Here is a 24,324-nt window from a genome sequence, read left to right on the forward strand (position 1 = left end):
GCATCAAGCCTCCTACCTGTATTTATTATTTGAAAAACAGGCCACGGCAAGATAACTGAGTATAAACAGAATAAATTGATCTGTAAAGATATACCCTCTCTGCGGACAGAATGTCATCACAAGGCATGGGCGTCCACTCCCTCAGTTGTTCCTGGGTGCCGATCAGCGTGGTGATGTAGCCGTCAGCGGTGATCTTCCGGATGTTGGGGCCGTCAGCCACATAGATGACCCCTTCCTTGTTGATGGCAATACCTAAAACAGGAAGATACTCAATGAGCACATACATCCGACATGCCACAACAATATCATTAGAGACCTTGTGACGGTAGTTACTATTGATAGTTTGTTGTCTATTTTGTTGTTTAATACTACACTCAACATTATTCCATCTAACAGTTTATGATAGTGGCTATAAATAATCAAATAGACCAGACAATCCTGTGATTGATATTGGGATCCAAGCTGTCGGGGTACGATGACACACCAACAACCAAGTCGACAATCCAATTGGTTGCCTATCTTGCTTGGGACCATTCCTAATCCTGACTTCCCCAAGGGTTATAATTGAAAGATGACAGTTAACAAACATGACAGTGTTACCTTTAGGATGTCGGAGCCGGGCCTGTATGGCCATCTGACCGTCCCCGCACAGATCGGCCTCGCCAGGGGTGCACTCCTCCCCGTTGCCTGCCACGGCCTCCAGGTTGTCCTTGAGGTCTCGCACCGGCCCCATGGTCTTCACTCGGATCACCTTATGGCTCATGAAGTCGGAGATGTACAGACGTCCATCCACGGGGCTCACGGTCATGTAGAACTTGTAGGGCACGGACTGTGTGCTGTAGGAGGATCAGGTCAAGTTGAGGAGAATGTGGATCAAAGAATAACACAACCAGGAAAACATGAGATAAAAAAGCGTTTTAAAAAAATCGGACGTCAATGTTTTCATTTAAACTGTCACAATGTGGAAATCTAAACTCCAAACATTCAAAGACTATAAACATATTTTAGAAACAAAGGAAAAGTGAGTGAGTGAGTATGGTTTTACGCCTCTTTTAGCAATATTCCAGCAATATCATGGCGGGGACACCAAAAACGAGCTTCACACAGTGTACCCATGTCAGGAATCGAACCTGGGTCTTCGGTGTGATGAACAAGCACTTTAACCACTTGGCTACACGACCGCCCCCCAAAGGAAAAGAAGGTGAAGGTGAAGACCTTCTGGTCATCTTGTGACCTGTACAGCCTCCCATCCAAACCTACCTCATCTCCAGTATGCTGGCAATCTCCTCCCTGTCTGGCGACAGCTTTCTAATGAAGTTGTAATCTCCCACATACAGACTGCCATCCAGCCCACTTGCCAGCGCCACTGGTGCCAGAAGACGGTTCTCTTGAGCCTTGCCATTACAGGCATCACAATAAAGGTTGCGGCGGTTGCCATTACCGAGGATGTTGATGATGCGTTTGGGTTTCTCCTTGAGGTAGATGTTGGTGCCGTCACCCTTGTGAAGGATGCCCTCCTGGAAATTGTAGGTGTGGTGGATGTCAAGGTTCCAGCCGCCGATCTCGGAGGAGGTCAGGTCAAACCCATTGACCGTGGTGCTCCTTGTCTCCCAGAAGATGTACTCACATTCCTGATACTGATAACCCACATACACTGAAATACAGAGACAAAAGGTGAGTGAGAGATTCTAAGCCAGTTAGCATCATACCAGCTACAATACCAGCCTGTAAATAATCAAGTCTGGAGCAGGCAAACTAGTGTGAATAAATCCTATTAATTTGTAAACTCTTGGTTTTGAATCCACTTTTTTGTTTTTTTACAATGTAGTTTCCCACCCAAACATGGTACACTCACCTCTTGCCGTCACTATCCCGTAGACCTTCTGGTTGAATGCGTTCCGTCGGTTCCAGGAGAAGGTGTACTTGAGAAGGGGATCGGCCTCGAAGGTTTTCTCCAGGACCACGCCTTCCACGGACACCCTGAGGTGGACGAGGGAGAGGTTTTCTGGGATGGTGGTGGGGGTCATCTGGATCAGGATGAGGGACATGTAGCCCAGGGACTCGCTGCTGTGGTACACCAGGTGCACCTTGGTTCCAGGCAGGTCAAGGCTCTCCTGCAGGACCTGCAATATAAGGTGAGTCGCATCAGCAGGCCAAGGAGTGATTTGCAAGGGCAGATCCAGCATTTTTAAAAGGGAGGTCCAAAGTATCAAAATGATCTCTCTGGTAATTTTACTGCCTACAACATACTACATTTGGTTTTCAAAAAGGGGGTCCCCCATGTACCCTCCCCCTGGATCTGCCTATGATTTGAACCCATTATCAGTGGCTTCAGGTACATTAAGTGAAGCTACACATCCTGCCTTCACCCACCTGTGACTCTGGAATGATGGTGCTCTTCTCTGGGCAGGCTCCTAGCTGTGTGTGTTGCCAGGTGGACAGAACCACAGGCTTCAGGAGGTAGTGCTGGTGCTCAGTGATGCAGTCCTCAGGGAACAGATGGTCAGGTTCCTCCTTGGTGAGTGTCATGATCACTGTATCCATGGTGATGATCTGGTTCCATGGTGTCAGAACACTTGCAGACTTGGTTACAAATGGCTGTCTGATGAACTCGAGTTCCACTGAACCTCCGCCATTAACGAGGATGTCAAATCTGCAAACAAGTTCATACACCATGAATGTTGACCCAGATCATGTCTACAAACCCAATGAGGTGAATAAGTTGACTCAATGAGACTTTCCTGCATATACAAGTCAGGCCTGGACCCAACAAACCAATGATCACATTATTAGCACTGATCCAGCCCATCAGGCTAGGCTAGGTTGACACCCTTAATGAGTCAATTCACAATACCCAGCATACATCTGATGCTCATGTAATCTCTGGCACCAAGAACTGGGATTTGTAAACGCTTTCTACTTATTCCAATGAAAATCACATTAAGTATATGAAAATCAACTAGTCTTAATACATTGGCTTTGGTTTTTCCATGTCACAGTTCTGTCCCAGTGCATTAGACAGCTGGTCAATTTAAACCCGATTGTAGATTTTTCAAGGGAATGCACTGTGTGTGAATCAAACTTAGTCCCTCTTATACTGGTCAGGCATCAAATTTGTTTGTTTTTCAGTTATACAATACTGTCTTGTGTCAAGCTGGGCAGTGGGTGAGGAACACTTTCGAATGTCTGCCGGCCACATGGTATACACTAGTGGTGGTACAATACACTGATCCAACGGTGGATCGCGATGTTTTACTTCTCAATACAAGTATCGATCACAGTCGCACACTAAGTAAAAAATATCGATTCTGACCTTAAATGTTTGCTTGAATAAGTGTTCCACTAAACACTAATCTGTCATGCAAGTTAATAGTGAAAATATACATATTTTCATTTGTTCTGCCACACTTGACACTGCCAACTGTAAATCATCATCAGTGTGCCAGGTATTTGGCCATCCTCTCTAAGAAGAAGATGGCTTAATTACACACCACAGATAAGAGCACAAGCAAGTATCGTGACACATATCAGATCGTGAGCAAAGTATCGTGATACATATCAGATCGTGAGCAAGGTATCGGTATACATATCGGATTGTGAGCAGGGTATCGGTATACATATCGGATCATGAGCAAAGTATCGTGACACATATCGGATCATGAGCAAGGTATCGGTATACATATCGGATCATGAGCAAAGTATCATGATACATATCGGATCATGAGCAAGGTATTGGTATACATATCGGATCATGAGCAAAGTATCGTGACACATATTGGATCATGAGCAAAGTGTCGTGATACATATCGGATCATGAGCAAGGTATTGGTATACATATCGGATCATGAGCAAAGTATCGTGACACATATTGGATCATGAGCAAAGTAGTGGATACATATCGGATCATGAGCAAGGTATTGGTATACATATCGGATCATGAGCAAAGTATCGTGACACATATTGGATCATGAGCAAAGTATCGTGATACATATCGGATCATGAGCAGGTATTGGTATACATATCGGATCATGAGCAAAGTATCGTGACACATATTGGATCATGAGCAAAGTAGTGGATACATATCGGATCATGAGCAAGGTATTGGTATACATATCGGATCATGAGCAAAGTATCGTGACACATATTGGATCATGAGCAAAGTAGTGGATACATATCGGATCATGAGCAAAGTAGTGGATACATATCGGATCATGAGCAAAGTAGTGGATACATATCGGAACGCACAGTTGGTGTATCATCCCAGCCCAAGTACACACCTGCTGACAGTTTATTACAAAACAAGATCTGTCTAAATGGGGACATTTTCTGTGAATTGCATGCAAGTATACACCCTTACACACAAAATCAGGGAAGCAATTACAAAGCCTAAAAGTCTTTATAACCCTACAGCTCGGTGTTCATAACAAACACTATGTCCATGCAAATGGTAAGAATTTGTTACTTCTTACACTGGTACAAATTACTTCCACCATGTGAGAATTCTCAGTTGGAATAGGTCCCCACAAAGCTGTGCTGGTTGTAAGACGTGACCAAATGGATCCGGTGGTCAGTGTCGGTCACTTGGTTGATGGCATGCCATCATTACCATACCGCACGGATTGTTGCTTACAATATCAATCACTGGATTGTCTAGTCCACTTATTCACCGGATGCCATCACATAGCTGGATTGCTGCTGAAAGTGGCGTTAAACAAAGAAACAAACAAATACTTACACTCCCTCCTTTCTTGTCAGGGTAAATCCATAAAGAGGCTGTGCAACAATTTCAACCTTGACACCAATCAGAGGTGTTCCGTCTTTGGTTGTCACTCGTCCACGGATGACTGACACTTGGCTGCAAGAAAACAATATTCTTGAAATATCTTTGCTGTCAAAATTAAAGATCAAGCAATACAAGTAGAACTGACAATTACAAAGAATTTTTTTTTGCTGTGAAACCATTACATTAACAAAACATTAACATTCAAATCCAATATCCAAAGATCAATAACACAAAAACATATTGGTAGGATAGAACCCATTAAGGCACAGTGGATATGTGGCTAAACACTCAGAAAAGGAAACTTGGATTACCTCCCTTGCATTGACTTCATGACACAACATTGTAGAATGCAAAAATGCTTTGAAAGATTCACACGGTCATGTTCACAATCAATATCATGACCCTGGATATTATTCTTTGTAAAGATTCAACAATCAAATTATCAAGATTATATACCCGGTACATCATAGCCAGCAAAATTCAACAGCAATTTTGTTTACAAAACTAAGCAGTTAATTAGAGAATCACTGAAGGTAAACAAACTCAACACTTTCAATCATGATTGTGTTTTAACCTTCAGTAAACCCCAGATGATATCCAATAGTGTTATAACACTACATCATCTCTGGACTGGGTGAAAAACAACACAGAAGATGGAGAAAATGAACCTAACAACACCGAAATCCGATCTAGGAACACTCAGTTCGTGTGAAAATATGTGATAGTTAGCAAGCTGCCCTACAGCCCAAATTTATAAACACGTGAAATCTCCAACACCAACTTGGGCGGTCCACTGATCTTACAGATAACAGCAAAATAACCAACCTTGCACCAGTATGTTTCATCCCGGGTAAAAACCCAATATCACATGAACTACACCAGCTTCATCTTAAGGAAGTGCGACAAGTTCAAAGACAAGCCATGTTCCACCTATCCAATTGGGCCAAACATAATCTGATTTAATTTTCCATCCAAATTCAGTTTAAGGTCTGAAGTAACAGATTTTTTGGATTACGATCAAAATCAATTTACACAGATCAAAACCCAGATAGCATCTTTCAAGTTTTCTTTTCACAAAGGTGGTACTATGTACACAGAGATAATATGTTTAAATTTTGACAGAAACCAAGCAACAGCACACGGCAAGACAATCCGACTTTCATCCTGTGTTGAGGATGTGGGTTTTTGGGGTAATTACACCGACAGATATCAGATCGCAAGTTGCATGAGATTTAACAAAACTCCAAGGAGACTGGAATAACACAATTGCATGCGGACTTCATCCACAGCTTTGAAGTAATGAGAATGGTTAGGGAATAGTTTCTTAATTGCGTGGCAGGGGACTATGACGAGAACCTGTCATAAGAGCAACCCACAATCACTGAAGGAATAATCATTTTTACTTGTTAAGAATACAACATAATTGCTAGCCAAAGGGCTATATCCTGAACCTATGGATTTCTGAATAGAGAAAACTGCCCTAGCGTGTTATCCAACATTCTTCCACTGTTTTATAAATCGTTATGAGGTGCAAACTTCGCAAATTTCATTGGACTTTTCTTCATTATTCTCATGATTGTGATCTGTTGGCGTAATACAGCATGGGGAATGGGTGAGGTAAGGGGAAAATGGGTGAGGTAAGGGGTTTAATGTGGTGTTCAAGATTATTGCCCTTATGCAGTGATGTGCATGTGTGCGTACGCTTGTACTTGTCCTAATGCCAGTTTGACAGTGCTAGCCCACCGAGATACAATGCCGTTTTAACACGGGTACCCCACTCAAACACAGTATACTCCAAGGTGACCAGTCCTTGTTTTATCCCCTAAATGCCGAGCACCAGGCAGGGTAACAACAAGTTTCAAATTTTTAACATTTATTGGTATGATGCGGCGGGGATTGAACCACCGACCTTTTGCTCTCAAGGCGGACACTATCACTAGACCTAGGAGGCAGTCTCTCAAGACTGTGACCTGTCACCTTTATACACTTTGTTGAATAGAACTGATGAAGTTTGTATTATGGATAGTGTCGTGGGTTCACAGCTGGCCGCTTTGCAGGCCCTGGTTTAGTTCTCTGTATGGGTAGATAAGTGAGTGAGTGAGTGAGTTGGGTTGGGTTTAACGACGCTTTTAACAGTATTCGAGTTATATCGTGGCTTGGCAGCTTAATGTGGGAGGAAGCCTGAAGTGATGCAGGTCTCAAACATTTACCACTTTGGTGAAACCCACGAGCACAAGTATGGCGCTGACAAACCTAGAAACATAATTGGGGCAAACTGGGATTCAAACCAACAATCATAGGTTTCTAGCATGCCCAAGGGACGCAACTCTGCACAGCCAATCGCGGCACCTTAGAAGACTGGGCCACCCGTGCCCCCCTATGGGTAGATGACCTTGACATAGCTAGGGCTGTGACTACATTTTGGTGAGGCTGATTCCCAACACAAATGGTTGAACTAATGATAGTCAGATTAACCAGATTTGACTGAATATACATTAATAATGTCTGAAATCTTTGGACTTATTCTGTCATGGATCCGCATGTGTACATATGTAAGGAAATACTCTCCGTATACTTGAGGAAAAACTAATAATTGAAAGCAACAAAGGAAATTCACAAGCTGGACAAGTATTCACCTCATATAAAAAGACGACTTTTGCACGCGTTTAGCAAATCAGATAAACAAGGAATGACACCAGAAAACAACAGTATTATTTTGGGAGGAAAGGAGCTGGAAAATCATTCTTGTTGGAAAAATGACACAAACGAAATGTAAACAGTAAATGATATCAACAAGCACAAACGGTACATGCTGAGCTGCATGTGCAACTGCTAGTTGTTCCAAGTGTTCTGCATGTGTGCGTGCAAGCGAGTCCGCATGTAAGGCTGACAACATAAACACCCAGAACTGTTTGGGGAACAGTTGTTTCAGAACAAACGTGTTTGGCCTCCTTTACGTGTTGTCTGCATATTTTGAAAAAGCTGCCAAGTAACTGTAAGAAAACCATTATATATCTGTGGGATTAACAGGGCCCTCCTAAAAAGCATCCTTAGTTTACACTGAAGACAGAAAGTAGTGGATGCTTTGACACTTGAAATGCTGCTGGCATGGATACAAAGTGGAAGTCTAACAGACGAACAATGCAAGGAAGAAAGACAAAAACCAACTTCTGGTAAGAGAAAGATGCGGAATGTGAGTTCAAGTCAGGCAGAAAGTTGTTGAAGGAAACAGAACTCCCAACTGCACCCAAGACTCTGCTCTTAAATCTTGGCAATTAGCCTCAAAACTTGTTCTCATACTTCTTAGGAAATACCTTGATTCTAAACAATGTTTACATTTCTGAAATGATTTGTGTGTCTTGAAATAAACCAAATGTGCATATTTGGGAAGAAATGAATGAATCAAATGTATAATTCAAAATAACAGTTCATGAATCATGGATGTTTTGGGTCATATTTTTATGAAATCTTTTACATAAAAAAAATCCCCCAAATATTCATGATTCCTAACTTTATTTGTTCAGTATATGACACACACAAATGACTGCTAAACGAATGCTGGTACATGATTGGTGTGACACCTCTGAACCAGGCACATCAGTCATTGATGAGAGAGCAATGTTCCATGAGTATGATGACACAGGATGCGTGAGAACATATATCGGTATCAAGCCAATCCACATTTGACAAACACAGGATACAAGAGGCCCACAGGAGCTAAGCACACGATACTGAAGACCCACAGGAGACAAGCTTGGTACACTGAAGACCCACAGGAGACAAGCACACAATACTAGAGACCCACAGGAGACAAGCACATGATACTGAAGACCCACAGGAGACAAGCACACAATACTAGAGACCCACAGGAGACAAGCACATGATACTGAAGACCCACAGGAGACAAGCCACCGATACTAGAGACCCACAGGAGACAAGCCACCGATACTGGAGACCCACAGGAGACAAGCACATGATACTAGAGACCCACAGGAGACAAGCCACCGATACTGGAGACCCACAGGAGACAAGCACATGATACTGAAGACCCACAGGAGACAAGCCACCGATACTAGAGACCCACAGGAGACAAGCCACCGATACTGGAGACCCACAGGAGACAAGCACATGATACTAGAGACCCACAGGAGACAAGCCACCGATACTAGAGACCCACAGGAGACAAGCACATGATACTAGAGACCCACAGGAGACAAGCACACAATACTAGAGACCCACAGGAGACAAGCACATGATACTGAAGACCCACAGGAGACAAGCACACAATACTAGAGATCCACAGGAGACAAGAAACGATACTGAAGATCCACAGGAGACAAGCACACGATACTAGACACCCACAGGAGACAAGCTTGGTACACTGAAGACCCACATGAGGTGGTGATCATAAGGTGCTGTACTGGAGCCCTGGAGTCAACAGTCAGCAGACACATATCTATATACCCAACACGGTTCCAGTTACATGAAACCAACTACAATGTTATTGTGCACCTGTCAAAATTTTAATGAAAAGTCTAACTGGTTTGGGCATCAAGAGTATTCCAAGCTATTTTCCCCAGCTGGTCTGAGAAAATCCCTCCAGATTTATTCATGGAGCAAGATTTCCCAGAAATTAGTCTTGTTACGCTGGCGCCAGTATTTTCCTGTATGCTCTATAAACATGACTGAGGACACAGGAACAGGAGACAATACGACATGAAGACCTCATCTTCTGAACTGTGACAGATGGGAAGGCCAAAACGGGAACACATTTCTTTGTTAAAACCAAACAGTGTATGCAATATGACACAGTCTAGTCAGTGATTTCGTGATATGAATTGTGTTATCACCATGATGGCAACTATCGTGAAATGGAACATCCGTTAAAACATCAGGTTACATTGATCTGTCAGTTTTCATGTCGGAATGGCTAAACATGGCAATTTGCAGATCATGTTCACAAAACTGATACCAAAAACCTTCTGTGACATAGAGGTAAGGTTAAACCCAGGTGTGGAATATTGCAATTATTGACGGACATGTTCTCAAGTCATCAACATGATTTCCCACTTTAGACTGATAGCTTCACAGAGTTTGATTGAAAACTACAACACAGAAACAATAGTAAAACACTGGCTATTGTTTGACAGCCATTTCTAATAACACCTTGTGACCTTGGTTTTGTTTTGCAGGGTTCCAGTGAACATGTTAATGCTAATGTCTCATTTGTTTTGTTTAAACACATTTGTCGCCTTTTTTTCCTCTTTATGATTTTACATTTCTGGCGACAATGAACTTAATGAGATTCCGACTCTAAAACAGCTTGTCCATGGTATGAGAATGGTGATTAACAATTATGGAAGAGTTAAGTTGGAAATCTGGTAATCTTCATAAATGGCCTATCTTGTCGCAAGATTAAAAAAGGTTTAAAAGGGGCGAACAAAGAAACCGGGAGTAATTTCAAATTGCCATCATTCAGCTGGAACAATGAAACAATGTTTCCAAATAAGCCACCTTGTGGGATTGCGTAAAACCATTACGACTCCAATGGGTGAAGCAGGAATCCCATTGGAAGTAAAACCTGTCTTCGTTGACTTAGGGGAACGTGGGATGGAGTGCCAAAAATGGAAGGAAAAGTCTCGACAGAGAACAGATATGGGAAGAATGTTTTAAATGAAGATTAAATCAGCATAATTGTCCGATTCAGGCACAAAATGTAACACATTAGGGATTATTGAACTTCTGTCCAGTCTTGCCAATGTGCTGAAATCTGGGGCTGGCATTTGGGCAGGGAGCAAAGTGGTAACTTTGGGACCTCAACAATGCTGCGTTGCTGTCTCAGCCCAACCGAGACCAGATTACTGAGGCTGGGAGGAGCTTAACCCTTGAGCCCAAGCACAGATGGGGAAGAATACTGAAAATTAAATTTAATAACACCAATTCAATCTTCAAAAATTCAATTTTATGATTTGAAGTAAACCTGAGCATGTGGTCTTAAATTTGACAGACATTTTTTGACACTTTCTTTAGAACCCTCACATCTTAGGAATTTAATTTTTTTTATTAATTTCCACCAAAAAAAATAACATCAGGTTGTCTTTGTGATGAAATTATGAATATGACATGAAACAGAGGCACTGATCTGGTTGAATTACATTCAACTGACATTAATCCTTAATAACTGGGTTACAATTTGAACCCAGAAATTCCAACCTTCACTGAAAATGAATGTTATTTTCATTGATTGTTATTATGCAATAGAAAAACAAGCACTATGTCAATAATAATGAAATTCAAATATGGAACTTGGTATTCATAGTTTTCATTTTTGGAGCAATATCAATTTGTATGAAAAAACTTATAACTGCCCCAAAGGGTTAACATTGAGGGGCCGGCCAATAAGAAGGTGTGAAGTTATAAATTGGGGTCTAAATATATCTAAATGGACAACTCAAGAGTTTGATACTTCTTGAGGTTGCTGCAGATCTTGGTGTCAGTGTCTGGAACTCAAATATTGGTGAAAAAATCTCTGACTCCTTGACAGCACATCAATTACATTGGGGTGATTTTTTCAGGGGAGACAACCCTGAGCTGACTCATACCGATGTCAAGGCAAGTGATTTGGTTAAGGACCCTCTAATTTGGTTTCTTTTCATAAAAAGAGAGTGAAACCTGCACAAATGATGCATATATTTTCAAATTAAGTTGAACTGCAGCGTTTGTTGTGGGTACAATTGACTTAATTTGCCACAAAAAAACTAACGTAATCGCCACTAATTCTCAGGAGGTGAGATGTCACAAGGATTGGGGGCAGTATTATGAAATTTGGGTAACAAAAAACAGCCCTGTCCTTCGTCAAAATTGGCAGACATGACCAACATTAACCTCAGAAATTTGGCGGTGTGGTGAATTATTCCAAACATTACTTCACTTGATCTCCTGACCAAACTCATGTGCTATCCATTGTCCACTTGGCTCCAGTTTTTTGAGAACAATAGTTGGAAACAAACCCCTTTGCAAAATCAATAACCAGTGAAATATTTTGTTTGTTTGTAGTTTAATGCAGCACTCAGCAATATTCCAGCTATATGACGGCAGTCTGAACCAAGTCGGTGATCCTGATCGCCCTCTCCTGTTAGTCGCCTCTTATGACAAGCGTGGGTTGCTGAAGACCAATTCTACATCTTCCTGGGACCAGTGAAATGTTAATTACCATAGATGTGTAGGAAAAATGAAAGAGGTGGTGAACTTGATGAGAATCTTTAAGTTAAAAAAACAGATTACAAATTATTTTTTAACCCCCCTCCCCCCAAATTCATTAATATCTACTCTGTCCAACAATATCAAGTAACAAACAGAATCTCGAGATGAGATGAGACTTCAAATAAATTCCTGAGAATAACTTGCCAGCAGTGTCTGTCTCTACCCCTCCTAAACATTATGCAACATACAGCACCCGTGAGATCGGGGTTAGAATCGGTCTTCAGCAACCCATGCTTGTCCCCCATGAAGATTGGTGTTAGAATTCGTCTTCAGCAACCCAGCGTTAACAAAAAAAACAAACAGCAACACACAACCACCCAGCTATCCAATACTTCTCAGTGCTACATGACACTTTTAGTAGTCTGTATCATATTACAGAATAAGAGTGAGTGAGTGAGTGAGTATGGTTTTACGCTGCTTTTAGCAATATTCCAGCAATATCACGGCGGGGGACACCGGAAATGGGCTTCACACATTGTACCCATGTCGGGAATCGAACCCGGGTCTTCGGCGTGACGAGCGAACGCTTTAACCACTAGGCTACCCGACCGCCCTACAGAATAAGAAGCTAGGCCACACAATGAACCATGTGGGATTCAAACCTGAATGTCTGCCAAGCAAACACCCACAGCACTCCTCAAGGGACCAAGATTCTGTTGTCATGTCACACAACATTATGAATGTCATACATGAATGAGAGGGAGGTTTTATGCCGCTTTTAATAATATTCCAGCAATATCACGGCGGGGGACACCAGAAATGGGCTACACATATTGTACCCACGGCAGGAATCGAACCCAGGTCTTTGGCGTGACAAGCCAACGCTTTAACCACTAGGCTACCCGACCGCCCCATGTAATACATGAAGTCACATGGTCATACCTCAGAAAAGTGTATGCCATTTACCGTGGTCAACTTGACACACTCAGATTCTGAATGAAACGTATGATTCTGTGGCAGTTAACAGGACTAACAGCAACCCTGGTCAACTGCATCCTTGCTGATCATGACAATGTTGGGGACCTCACCTTTCATTGAAGGCGTTGCGAGTGGCGTGGGTCTGTACACTGTCCTCCTCGATGAGGAAGCGCATCTTGTCAAAGAAGGAGGCCGTCGTGCTGGGGGGTTGTTTGCTGAGGAGGACGTCCTTAGGATCTGGCGACACCTTGCAATACTGGTCATTGCTACAGGAAGTAGTGGAACAACAGTCTGGGTCCAGGCAATCCAACAGTCCATCTACAAGGCAAAGGAATCCATGTTTCCAGTATAAAACTAAGGGATAAAATTACTAGACCAGATTCACATGTTTAGGTACATAATGAGAGTAGTGTTTTACGCCAATATATAGCAGTATTTCAGCTATACATTAGATGAGACACCAAAATATAGGCTTTATCTGTTGTAACCATATGGGGAATCAAACCTGGGTTTCAGCACAAGTGAAGGCTTTAACCAGTGGACTACCCGTCTGCTTCCTCAAGGTACATGAGCATTAGAAACTGAGATGAGTTTGGCTTCATTAGTAAATCATAGCTCCTCTTTCTGTTACATGTTCTGACTTCCTTTTCCCCAATAATCAAATTAAAAATCACTCCCCAAATGGTGTCTTTCCCCCACCCCACAAGCTGCCCCTCCCATGATCTCCACACACACACACAGGGACATGACTCAATTATTGCACATCAAGAATCTTCCTGTTACACAGATATACACAGTAAGCATGATCTAATCACTGACATGGAAACGTAAATATGACTTGGGTCAATTTTCTTAACCAGAGGAATTTAACTTATCATATTCATGATAGGTTCGTGATTTCGTTCCTATTTCCCTAAATGGCAGCAGACGTCTTATCATTTTCATTATTGATACACCTTTGAATCGTGTCGACTCCATCTGCAAACATGTCTGGGAGACAGAGAGTTCTGACAGACAATCTGCGAGATGGACCGACAGCAACGACGACATGTCCGACCCTGTACCATGTGATGACTGCATGGCGAGTTAGTCATTGGAACGTATCAATTAATTAAACAATCCTGGCTTCTCGTGCCACAGCATGTCCGAGACGAAAGCGATTTGTGTAATGTTGCAGAATCAAAGTGTGTGATTCATAACGAAAGTGAGGATTGTGGGCTAGCTGTTGTCGACTGAGTGTGTAATGTACGTGACTGCCTACCGTTGTCATTGTCAGCCATATCGTCACATTTGGTTTCCTTCGCAATGTTGCACGCCAAGCCCTTCCATCCTTCATTGCAAGTGCAATTCCATCCTTCTCGGAATCTTGTACAATCACCATGGTTGCTACAGTCATCAGGGCAGCCGTCTGTCGATACAAAAAGAGGGATTTGTGAAAAAAATACCAAACATCAATCTGTTAATGTGAAAGTGCTGTGATGAAATTACATCAGTGGGATCAGTACCAGTATTGAACAAGGAGAGTGAACGTCAAGTGGACATAGCAGATACTTATACATCTGCCATTAAAAGACGAAAAACATTTATAAATCTATCAAGTATTCTTCAACCTCGTCTGTTTTCTGAAAAGCTATCAAATTTAGTTGCCTAGCGCTATATCTGTCAGTATAAAATGGGACTGACAGACATGCACTCAGTGGACCCATATGATTTAACAATTATCTGAAAATTGTTTCATGTTGAGATAACTTGCTAGAGAGGGCCTTCCACAGAATATTATCATTCAATCCCCCGAGATCAGCACATTACAACAGAGGCAGCTAGACTGGTGCAGAAACAACGAAGGGACCTTTTTCAAACATTATACCCATTAAACCTTATCAAGGAATAATTACAATTCTTTTTTTTCTTTTTCAGTATTACTGCATTTTTAAGCACGAATGACTGTCAATTCAAGCACCTGTTTTGATAATGTGTTAAACACTCAATACAATTTTGTTATGGGTCACCAATTTACTTAATGATAAAAACCCTGTACAGTAACCAACACAGCATGACAAATATTAAAAAACAACATTTACATGTTTGTAATTGAAACATCCAACCATTTGATTAAAAAAACAAAAGTTCCTAATTGATGAAGACTTCAAGAAATGTAACCCCCGAAATAATATTCGTCCATAATCTGGCACTGCATGAGTAATGAGTACCATGCTTAACTCAAGTCCAATCTCATTATCAACCTTCTCATTCCACAATTACAAGTGTGAGAATACAATCCGATTGAAGCAAATGGACACATTTTTCAAACCGTCTCTACAAAGGCTGCGCCTGCCACCTGATAGGGCTAAAATCCCAGACAGACTCGCACCATGTCAAAAACATATTATATTTTCTGTATAATACTGTCCTAAGACTCTCTGATTGATGGCGGCCCAAGCAACATGGGCCATCTGCCTAAGAGCGCCTAATGATAATTTCTTAATTGAAACTAATGATGGAAAAAGGTGGACAGACAGCCTTTAATTATTATGGCATCTTTCTCGTCAGCATAATATTTTAATGCAATAAAATGTTGAAACTGATATGAATGACACCCGAGGAACAGAATGCAGTGGATAGTGTCATGGCCACCGCTGTAATCGTCTCCCTTGCTTGAACAAATGCGCCTCACCGAATATGACGGCAACACACCTAATGAATATTTGTCCATATGGACTTCCAGCTTTCTAACAAAGGATAATACAATATTTAAGAATTTACACAAAAGCTTTTAAATTGGTTCCCATGGGAATGGGAATTGTTGTGCAGCTATGAAAGAAATGCCAATGGACACGTAATTCACTTTGTCAGACCTGGCCAAGAGGCTTTAAATAAACATTAGCTTTCTAGAATTAAAACAAATAATCACATTGTTTGAAAGTTTCTGCAAGAACCTAAGTGTTAAATAATTCTCTCCAACACGAACTACAGCCCAATCAAAGTATTTATCTTCCATCACTGTATCTCAAATAAAATAATTCCCAGAAATAATAATGCATCATTGTAATCAATTTAGATTAATACGATCGGTTTTACAGTGAATAGTGGAGGGTTTTTAAATGGATGAAAGCTGGGTGGTGAGAGCATGTGCATGACATTTATGCTGTAGTCAGCAATATTACAGATATATCACAGCCACATGTAAATAAACATGTGTCAAAACAAAACATATTGTCATCTGGAAGTAATGAAGGCATGGATTTATATACTACTCAAAAGAAGTTAAAGTACGCCCGATTCTTTCACATGACTCAAGTTAGTCTGTCGGGGCATTATTCAGATTAACCATAGTCATATGAAATAATTGGGTGTACTTTAACTCTTGAGTAGTATATAATTGCACCAACTGATATGTGCTAGCGACTTTGTCAACGATTAAGGGGCAGTGTAACCTACGTGATGGGAAACCCCTCTTATTTGAGACAATGCCTAAAAACCAACTACTCTGTGGCCCCAAACATCACTGGTTGGATGTTTCTCAGATCACTGATCATGCCGAATCTTCAAATTACCCAAACATTTTATCAAAATGTTATCCCCAAGCAACCTCTCCTTATGAAACATGCACCTATCTGACTCCTGGGAAATAATTCAATAAATCTCTTTTAAGTCTTACAGTTTTTGTGTTTAACCAGCATATTGTGATGGAATGGACTGAACAGAAGCCGGAATTCTACGAAGGCTTCATGATACCAGTCCATTAAACGGGACAGATTGGGAAACGTAAATGGCGTGCCAAGTGTAATTGACGAGTTATTGGATCAGCTTCCTTATATGGTCACACGATGACACCTGCCAATCATCCCCATCAAACAAAGACACTACTTTTAATCTTCCTTTGATAACTAAATTTATCCAAATCACTCTTTCGTGCAATGATGCGAACAGTTTTTGTCTCTTAAAAGTAACACATTACGTTTTATGACAGTAACAGAACACATTGTGTTTAAGTGATATGGTGTTTCATCATCACAGTCGTCCCCTTAAGTACATTGTCTTGTTTAAGAATTAATGTTAATCTCACTCTAAAAACACTAAAACAAATTTGATGAAAAAGTTTCATTTCAGACCAAATTCATACATTCTTATGAAAATTTTAGTCTCAAATAACATCACTATGTTATATAATGGCAACGTTTTGATACAATATGTCCCTATTTTCTCCCAGAGATATACAATGGCAAATGGAACAATATGAAAAACAGGAGCCAATATTGTATTGATAAACTTGTGCTGGTCAAATCTCACACCAATGACTAAGAATGACACAAAACACATACTGTATGTTAATTTCATCATCTTGATCCTTAGACCATACCAGTATATATCATTATGTATATCACAATGTCCTATAATGTTTGGCAATACAACCAACAGTTGACAATATCAGCACCATGATATATATGTTATAAAGCAACAGTGTACTGTATCAACCACCTCATACTCTTCCAGAAACAAAACTATCTGAAAACTCCCAAACAGGTCTACAATACTTTGGCAAGTCTAGATTTCTTCAGTTTCAGGAAGGGATTATCTGGGCTCCTTTCTATTAAATACCAAAATTTATATACATTACAATTAAACAAAACAAAAACTTGTTTCATTTCAGGGACAAAATGTCTACAGTTCCCACTGCTGCATGATGACACTTCTCACCATTTTCTAAGGACCAAAATCATCATCTACAGCAGAAGGTGTGGACCTCAGCCAATCCTTACTCACTACTCACTGAAGCAATCATCTTGTTCATCTGTACATTACATCTCTGATACAATTCTGGAGACAATGCTTGATTGGACGCTAAGATCTTATCCAACCCTTTTCTGTATGATAAAGTACTTATTCAATACCAGGAACAGCCAGTTAAAAAGCTTCCAGAATCAATTCTACATCAGATAAATGGTTGAAATTTCAATCACATGGTACAGCTTTCTTGGGAATAATCTCTTCATTGTAAATTCCCACTTGCAAAAAGATTGTTGTAAAACATCCCCCGTGAGAGGAAGTGCTATTACGCTAGTTTGTTGCTGCAAGGATAGAATTCACAATATTTTCTTTATGACTGCAACATTACTCTTATTTCCCATTTGGAGAGAAATGTAAAATTTAATCCCATCATAAAACATAGATTTCCGATTCCATAAGACCCCAATGCAATCTTTCCCAGTAAATAATAGCTGGGACTGTTTTATAACAGCGCAATTAAAACAGCACAAATCAATTTCCTATCACATGACCACCTAACACGATTCCGTTGTACATTTTGCCATTCATCTCCATGTAATTGGATCAATTTCACAGTCTATATTCAAAGTGTGCAATTATGAGCGGCCTGAGAATAATATCCCATAATAGTTACAAAATGTCAGGAGAAAAGGTCCCCTATCGCTACCTTTATTGTGTGACCTCAAAGCCATTCGCCAAAACAAAGGTCAACTCAACAGGAGGTGAGATTTAAACATCAGCAAAAACCTACTTAAATACTGCTGCCCTAAAAAATCCTATATCTTGGTTTTTGCACTTTTTTTAAGCAAATCTGGCGTGTTAAGCTATATTGCAGAAGCATGCATTAAAGTTTGTATTTTAGCTAGAAAAATATGTTTGTTTAACTCAGAGTAGATGAAATGAAAATACCACATATAAAAAAATTGTTACCATGATAAAAAAATACAGGTAAGTCATGGACAATGACAGAGTTCAAAATTTAAAACCCTGATTTAATTTAAACAGATTTATTGCAATTTGATAAAAAAGAAAAACAAATCTACACAAAAAAAACTATTAAAACGCTACTTTGAATCCATCCAGTTTTAAATTGATTTCCTCTATTCTCATAAATATTATTGCTCAATCAGACCAGTATTATCTCCCCATGCCAAAGAATTATCTCCCTTCTCACCAATTGTGCAGTGTCTTCCATTCCAACCATTCTGGCATGTGCAGGTCCCGTTGTTGCAGTATCCGTGCAATTCACATCGATGGTCGCATTTAAGTTGATCACAGAGGGCGCCGGTAAAGCCCTCGTCGCACTCACATCGCTGCTTTTTGCAGAAGCCATGAAAGCACTCGAGTCGACAAATTTCTGCAAACAAAATGTAAATACGGCTAACTAGCAGGCCCAACACAATGGCCACAGTATTGAGTAGGTGTAATAAGCAGGCCGTGTGGGAGTGTGGCACTATTATTAAAACCACCATGGAGACGGTCAGGGCAAATGATTCATGACAGGTTCTCAATAGCTATTATGCTTTTTATTGATAATCAATTACAAATATGTTAACTCATTGAAGAGAAAATATTTACTTTATCAGAAATTGTATATCATCTCTTTAGCATACATGAGTTCATTTAGTACTGAATCTTTTCCAAAAAAATTCTTGATTGTAGTTCAGATTTACATAGGAAATTAAAGAGAGTCAGTCTTTTTCAAAACAAAAGTGTTAGAGATGTCACATACAGAAATCAGTATTTAGAGTCACAACTATTTCAAGGTTGATCTAACAACAGGATGAACCTTTAAACAGTTGTCAGTCAGATATGATTTCAATAATTATTTACAGTTGTATGCACAAATTCTCAGAGACACTTTCCATCAAGCGAAAATAAAACATGACAACTTACAGACTGTTTTAGTAAACAAACTACGATGAAACAAACAGCTTCACCACAAAATTATGAATCTCAAATAATGGAAACGATAAAATCATGCTGTATTTAATAAAACAGCAAATGAGCTGAAATGCATTCCAAGTTATTTGTGTGATTCAGCCCCTATTATCCTTCACACAATCGGTCCTTATATCACACCCTCACTGGTTTATTATACTAAGTATTACACAGTGAACCAGGAAAACCAAGCCTTCTGTAAACCAACAACATGGGACGTAATTGATCAATCGTCAATTTCAACAGCTGATAATTAACACAGCAAGCCTGAACGTTGTACAATGTTTATTTTCTACAGGCGGATGGTAACGATGCAAAAAGAAGGAACTTATGTGGCATTCAGGGCTTGTTTTAACAGAAAACACAGAGAATATCAGGACATGGTGCCAGTGTCTAATGCCTTCATTGTGTGGCTGGATGGGAGCCCTCAGCCAGGGTTATAGCAACAATGCTCCAAGCTGTGACAGAAAACATCTTCCTAATACATGTATTGGAATGAGATGGATATGACAAAGCTGTTGGTTTGACAAGAGAATAAATTTTACTTCAACATTTATTGATAAGTATTGTCAAAAAATACCATTTTTGTTTGTTTGTTGTTTAACACTGCACTCAGCAATAAGCTATATGAAGGCAGTCTGTAAATAATCGAGTCTGGACCAGACAAAAAATACCAGAAAAATGCTTACAAAAATCTTGGAATTTTCTATCAGGTAAGCAATTTTTAGAATGTGCTAATGTAAAGGAATTTGTTGAAACGTGTGGAATTGAGATCCTAGGAATAGTATGGTTCATGCCAGTAGAGATATGGATAAAATAAATCATATGCAGATAGACGATACATTTTGAATATATGAAACACTCAGAATATGCTGATGAACACACCCCTTGTTTCAGAACTGGCTGGCCCATCAATTCATTACGACCAGTCTACTATTTACATTAGGGGCGATGGCTGATCGAGTCAACTGAAAGTGACCTCTGATGATTATGTTAAAAGTTCTCAAGTTCCAAATCCCTTGTCCATTCTGGTGATCTGTCTCTGACAAGCAGTTATCTCCCTTTGATCCCACTCATCTGAATGGATTAATGAAAGTACGCCCATCAATTATTCCCTAAAGAATAACCCTCATCAACATGTCAATAAAATTAGCGCTCTGTTAAACATTTAGACAACAGACATTTGTGAGTGTCAGATTTGACAAGTGGCATTTATTTACATGCGCTAGAACTTTACAACAAAACAACAAAAAACACGAACACAACAAAACACGATCCATGCAGTACCAAGAACATTAATTATACCCCAAAAATGATAATGACCCACACATGGGTGTAACTGGCGCCATGCTGATTAAATTGCCGTAACTTTCATATCCAACATATCAGTCAATGATAGAGGTAAGTCATTTATGGCTTGCCACCTGATAAATGAGTTTCAAGTTGGACAAGATCGAACACACTGTAATTAAATTCAGCAAATGCGATTCCATTGCAGTCTTGTTTAGTTGTAGATAGGAGAAGGTTGGAAGTTCAAAGCTTGGGCAAACCACACAGTGGCCATGGCGGACAGTCTTGTGACAATGGCGGACAGTTTTGATGCATCGTGGACACCTCTTTGACTGCCACGCTATTAATCAGGACTCCTACTTGCATTACAAGTGGTAGTAGTAATTGAACGTTAGTGCTACAGAATGGGTTAGAGGCTACAGGTGAAGCTGGTGGCAAAAGCCGATTATGAATGATTACATTCGCTTTAAATGGCATTCCTTCCCAAGATGCATTACCTGTTTCACAGTCCTCGCCTGTGAAATGGCGCTCACATACGCAGCGATGGGTCTCCACATCATACACTCCGTGGCTTGAGCAGTCTTTAGCGCATATTTGTGTGACATTTATTTTGTCGGGTACGCTACACGCATTCCCTCTATAGCCCTTGAAACACATACACTGGCCGTGTATGCATACCCCGTTACCAGAGCAATTGGACATAACACAGTCAACTGAGGAGGCAACAGAAAGAGTGCAGATGAAAGCAAGCACACTAACAGAGAGACTTATACAGAAATACACAGTACAACATCAAGACAGGTGCAAGAGGTTCTTGGACACAAGATGGAGCCATCATGGCGCTACTCACATACTTTAATCCTGACAGTCATTGCATTACTCCCTACCTTAACCTTACTTATTCATTGTGCTCTGATCGGTATCATCCAAGATCCTTATTTATATCTAGAATCTAAAATCATTCATTTAAGCAATGATGTTAAATATTCAATACTAATTTCAGTTTTTAAAAATTGATAAAAAATATGTGATGATATAAAAAATATAACCATATGCATCTTGCTCATATTATTCATCTTATATTTTTCTCTGATAACATATTTCATATTTTTATGCAAGGACATCTCTGAATGCAATTTCAGTGATGTTTATCTCAAGTGGACATGTGAACTTCTTGCACAGTCTTATTCAGTAATTTTCCAGTCTTGATCAGATTTCACAATGGCTTGTGTCACCCCCATCAGTTACGGCAAATAGTTATTACATCATTTATTAGGATAGAAATGTTTCAGGTCAAGGCTCAACGTAATCACACTACAGAATTCTGAGAACACACTGAATTATGTGACCACACACTGAATTATGTGTGAAATTATACCGAATTATGCGCACACGAAAGATCCTTTCTTTGCCATTCTGGAATCCCGACCCTAGTTTATTGTTCAACATTGTATATAAACATGAACATGATACCGTCTCCCCATCTGATCAAGCTGGTCTCAACAGAAATGATGTGATGTTCATCGTCAGTGTCATACAGGAAATGGGGAACAGAAGAATCCAATGTCTGTGACTCAACTCTATAATAGGCAACTGATATCATATCTACGATATGGATCGAGATACCCAAAATAGCCTTGAAATAAACTGATAATCAAACAGACACTAAACCACCTTATTCACAACACACACAAATCATTCTATACGAATCTCATCTCTGCAGAAATCAACTTAGCACCAAGGCCATTTTGTATCAATCTTCGGCTGTTTTAATAGTATTTTAAATCAGCAGCAAAATTCCATTTCAAATGCAAATTTGGGGAAATTTTTTTGGAATATTTCACATTTTTTACTCTTTCATTTCCATACGCAACAGGAATTTTTTCTGACTGGTCAGATTGCTTCATCATTCCCCAATTTTTCACACTAAAGGAAACCAGTGTTGGGGTGAAAAAAGACCTGAAGTGATTCATAACTTGTGAAGGGGAGGTAACTCTGACAAATCATTCACCATCAGCCTGTACAAAAAACTCCTTTTTTCAAAGATCTATTTCCGATCATGATCAGTCACAGAGCATGTTGATTCACCTACGTTATTCGTCAACTGCCTTCGGGGTGTCCAAACACCACAAATTTATCTTTTGAAATACAGAATTACCGTTTCTAGCCTACAAAACCACTTTTTTTCACTTCAAATTTTCTAAAGCAACAGGGTGATAATTTTTCCATTTTGCATTCAATCAATATTTTACTCTGAACATCTGTGTGCTATATTAGATATTTTATGTTAACGGCAATGTAAGGCAGGGCATTGTCGCCATCTGCTTTCTCCTGGCACTCGGAAGCAGGAGTTCAGCTTGGGAAACGCAGCTGAGTATTTGGGGGACCAACCAAAAGCATGAGGTGAAATCTAAACACACAGTCCCCCTGCCTCATTTGTTTACATGCTTTGGTGAGAAAAAACATTCTGGCACTGCAGTTCCAGATGTGTGTTGGGAAACATGGATAAACTAAACTACCACTTGATGTCTTTTTAAACAGCTTGCTGCCATTGTGAGATAACTCAGCAGAAACAGAAGTGGTCTCTTTGATTAATGCTGATTGGCTAATCACCAAGCCCTGTTTCATAACCTTGTTAACCCTGTTGACTGTCTAAACTTTTGTTGTTCACATTCGTTGTTCAGATTTGTTGCTTATATTTTCCACACTAAAACTTTCCCTGAAGTGGAGCATAATTATGACGGTTGTCATGGTAATTCATAAAATTTGGAATGTCATTTGGTGCTGAGGAGAAGCGTTTCAATGCTAACTTAGGGAGGAGTCTATAGATATATTGTCTTTAAAGAAGGACTTCTAACCAGAGCTTTGCTGGAGGAGGGTTGGGATGGGTGGTGGGGTGGTCCGGAGGGGGGGGGGGGGCAAGGGGAAGGAGTGGGGAATAGCAGATGGCTGGTTAGATGGGTGGGTAGGAGGGTGAGAAAAAGCAAGCTAAGATGTGGAAGGGAGGAATTGTTTGGGAGTATCTCAGTTTGATGAACCAAAGTCCTGTTCCACATTTCTTGCACCTACAAACACATCTGACAACCACATCAACATGACATCACTTCTCCATAGACATGACAGTCTCGAAAAAAAAACCATCACAAAGTTTATTTAATTAAGAAATACATCCACCAGCTATCAGTTAAAATTGTTCACTAAAACTTTGTGATGGTTTAGTTTTGAGATATGAAATCATATATATGTTACATAAAGTTGAAAAAGCATTACAACAGAAAAAAGAAAAAAGGAATTAATTATGAAAAAGGTGATGAAATTAAAGAAACATATATACATGAGAAAAATAAGATTGTACATTTAAT

The 24,324-nt window shown here is 40.0% G+C and overlaps 1 protein-coding gene across 14 annotated transcripts in view; it reads right to left on the bottom strand.

The window, feature by feature from the left end:
- The window catches only part of LOC124148126 (teneurin-m-like), a 393,541-nt gene that overhangs the window by 13,612 nt on the left and 355,605 nt on the right, over positions 1 to 24,324 (bottom strand). For 13 of the 14 annotated variants that reach the window (XM_046519084.2, XM_046519082.2, XM_048387909.1 and 10 more), the window contains 10 exons: positions 21,460 to 21,675; positions 18,906 to 19,088; positions 14,226 to 14,372; positions 13,075 to 13,282; positions 4,736 to 4,855; positions 2,374 to 2,653; positions 1,856 to 2,123; positions 1,261 to 1,654; positions 601 to 836; positions 95 to 252 (listed from right to left, as the gene is read on the bottom strand). In XM_046519084.2, the coding sequence (XP_046375040.1) occupies positions 95 to 252; positions 601 to 836; positions 1,261 to 1,654; positions 1,856 to 2,123; positions 2,374 to 2,653; positions 4,736 to 4,855; positions 13,075 to 13,282; positions 14,226 to 14,372; positions 18,906 to 19,088; positions 21,460 to 21,675 (2,210 nt within the window). The remainder of the gene's footprint in view (positions 1 to 94; positions 253 to 600; positions 837 to 1,260; positions 1,655 to 1,855; positions 2,124 to 2,373; positions 2,654 to 4,735; positions 4,856 to 13,074; positions 13,283 to 14,225; positions 14,373 to 18,905; positions 19,089 to 21,459; positions 21,676 to 24,324) is intronic. The other variant, XM_048387911.1, reaches the window with a different exon arrangement.

This window comes from Haliotis rufescens, unplaced genomic scaffold (genome assembly GCF_023055435.1).
Source record: "Haliotis rufescens isolate VD_foot unplaced genomic scaffold, xgHalRufe1.0.p SCAF_7, whole genome shotgun sequence".
Classification (NCBI taxonomy): Eukaryota; Metazoa; Mollusca; class Gastropoda; order Lepetellida; family Haliotidae; genus Haliotis; species Haliotis rufescens.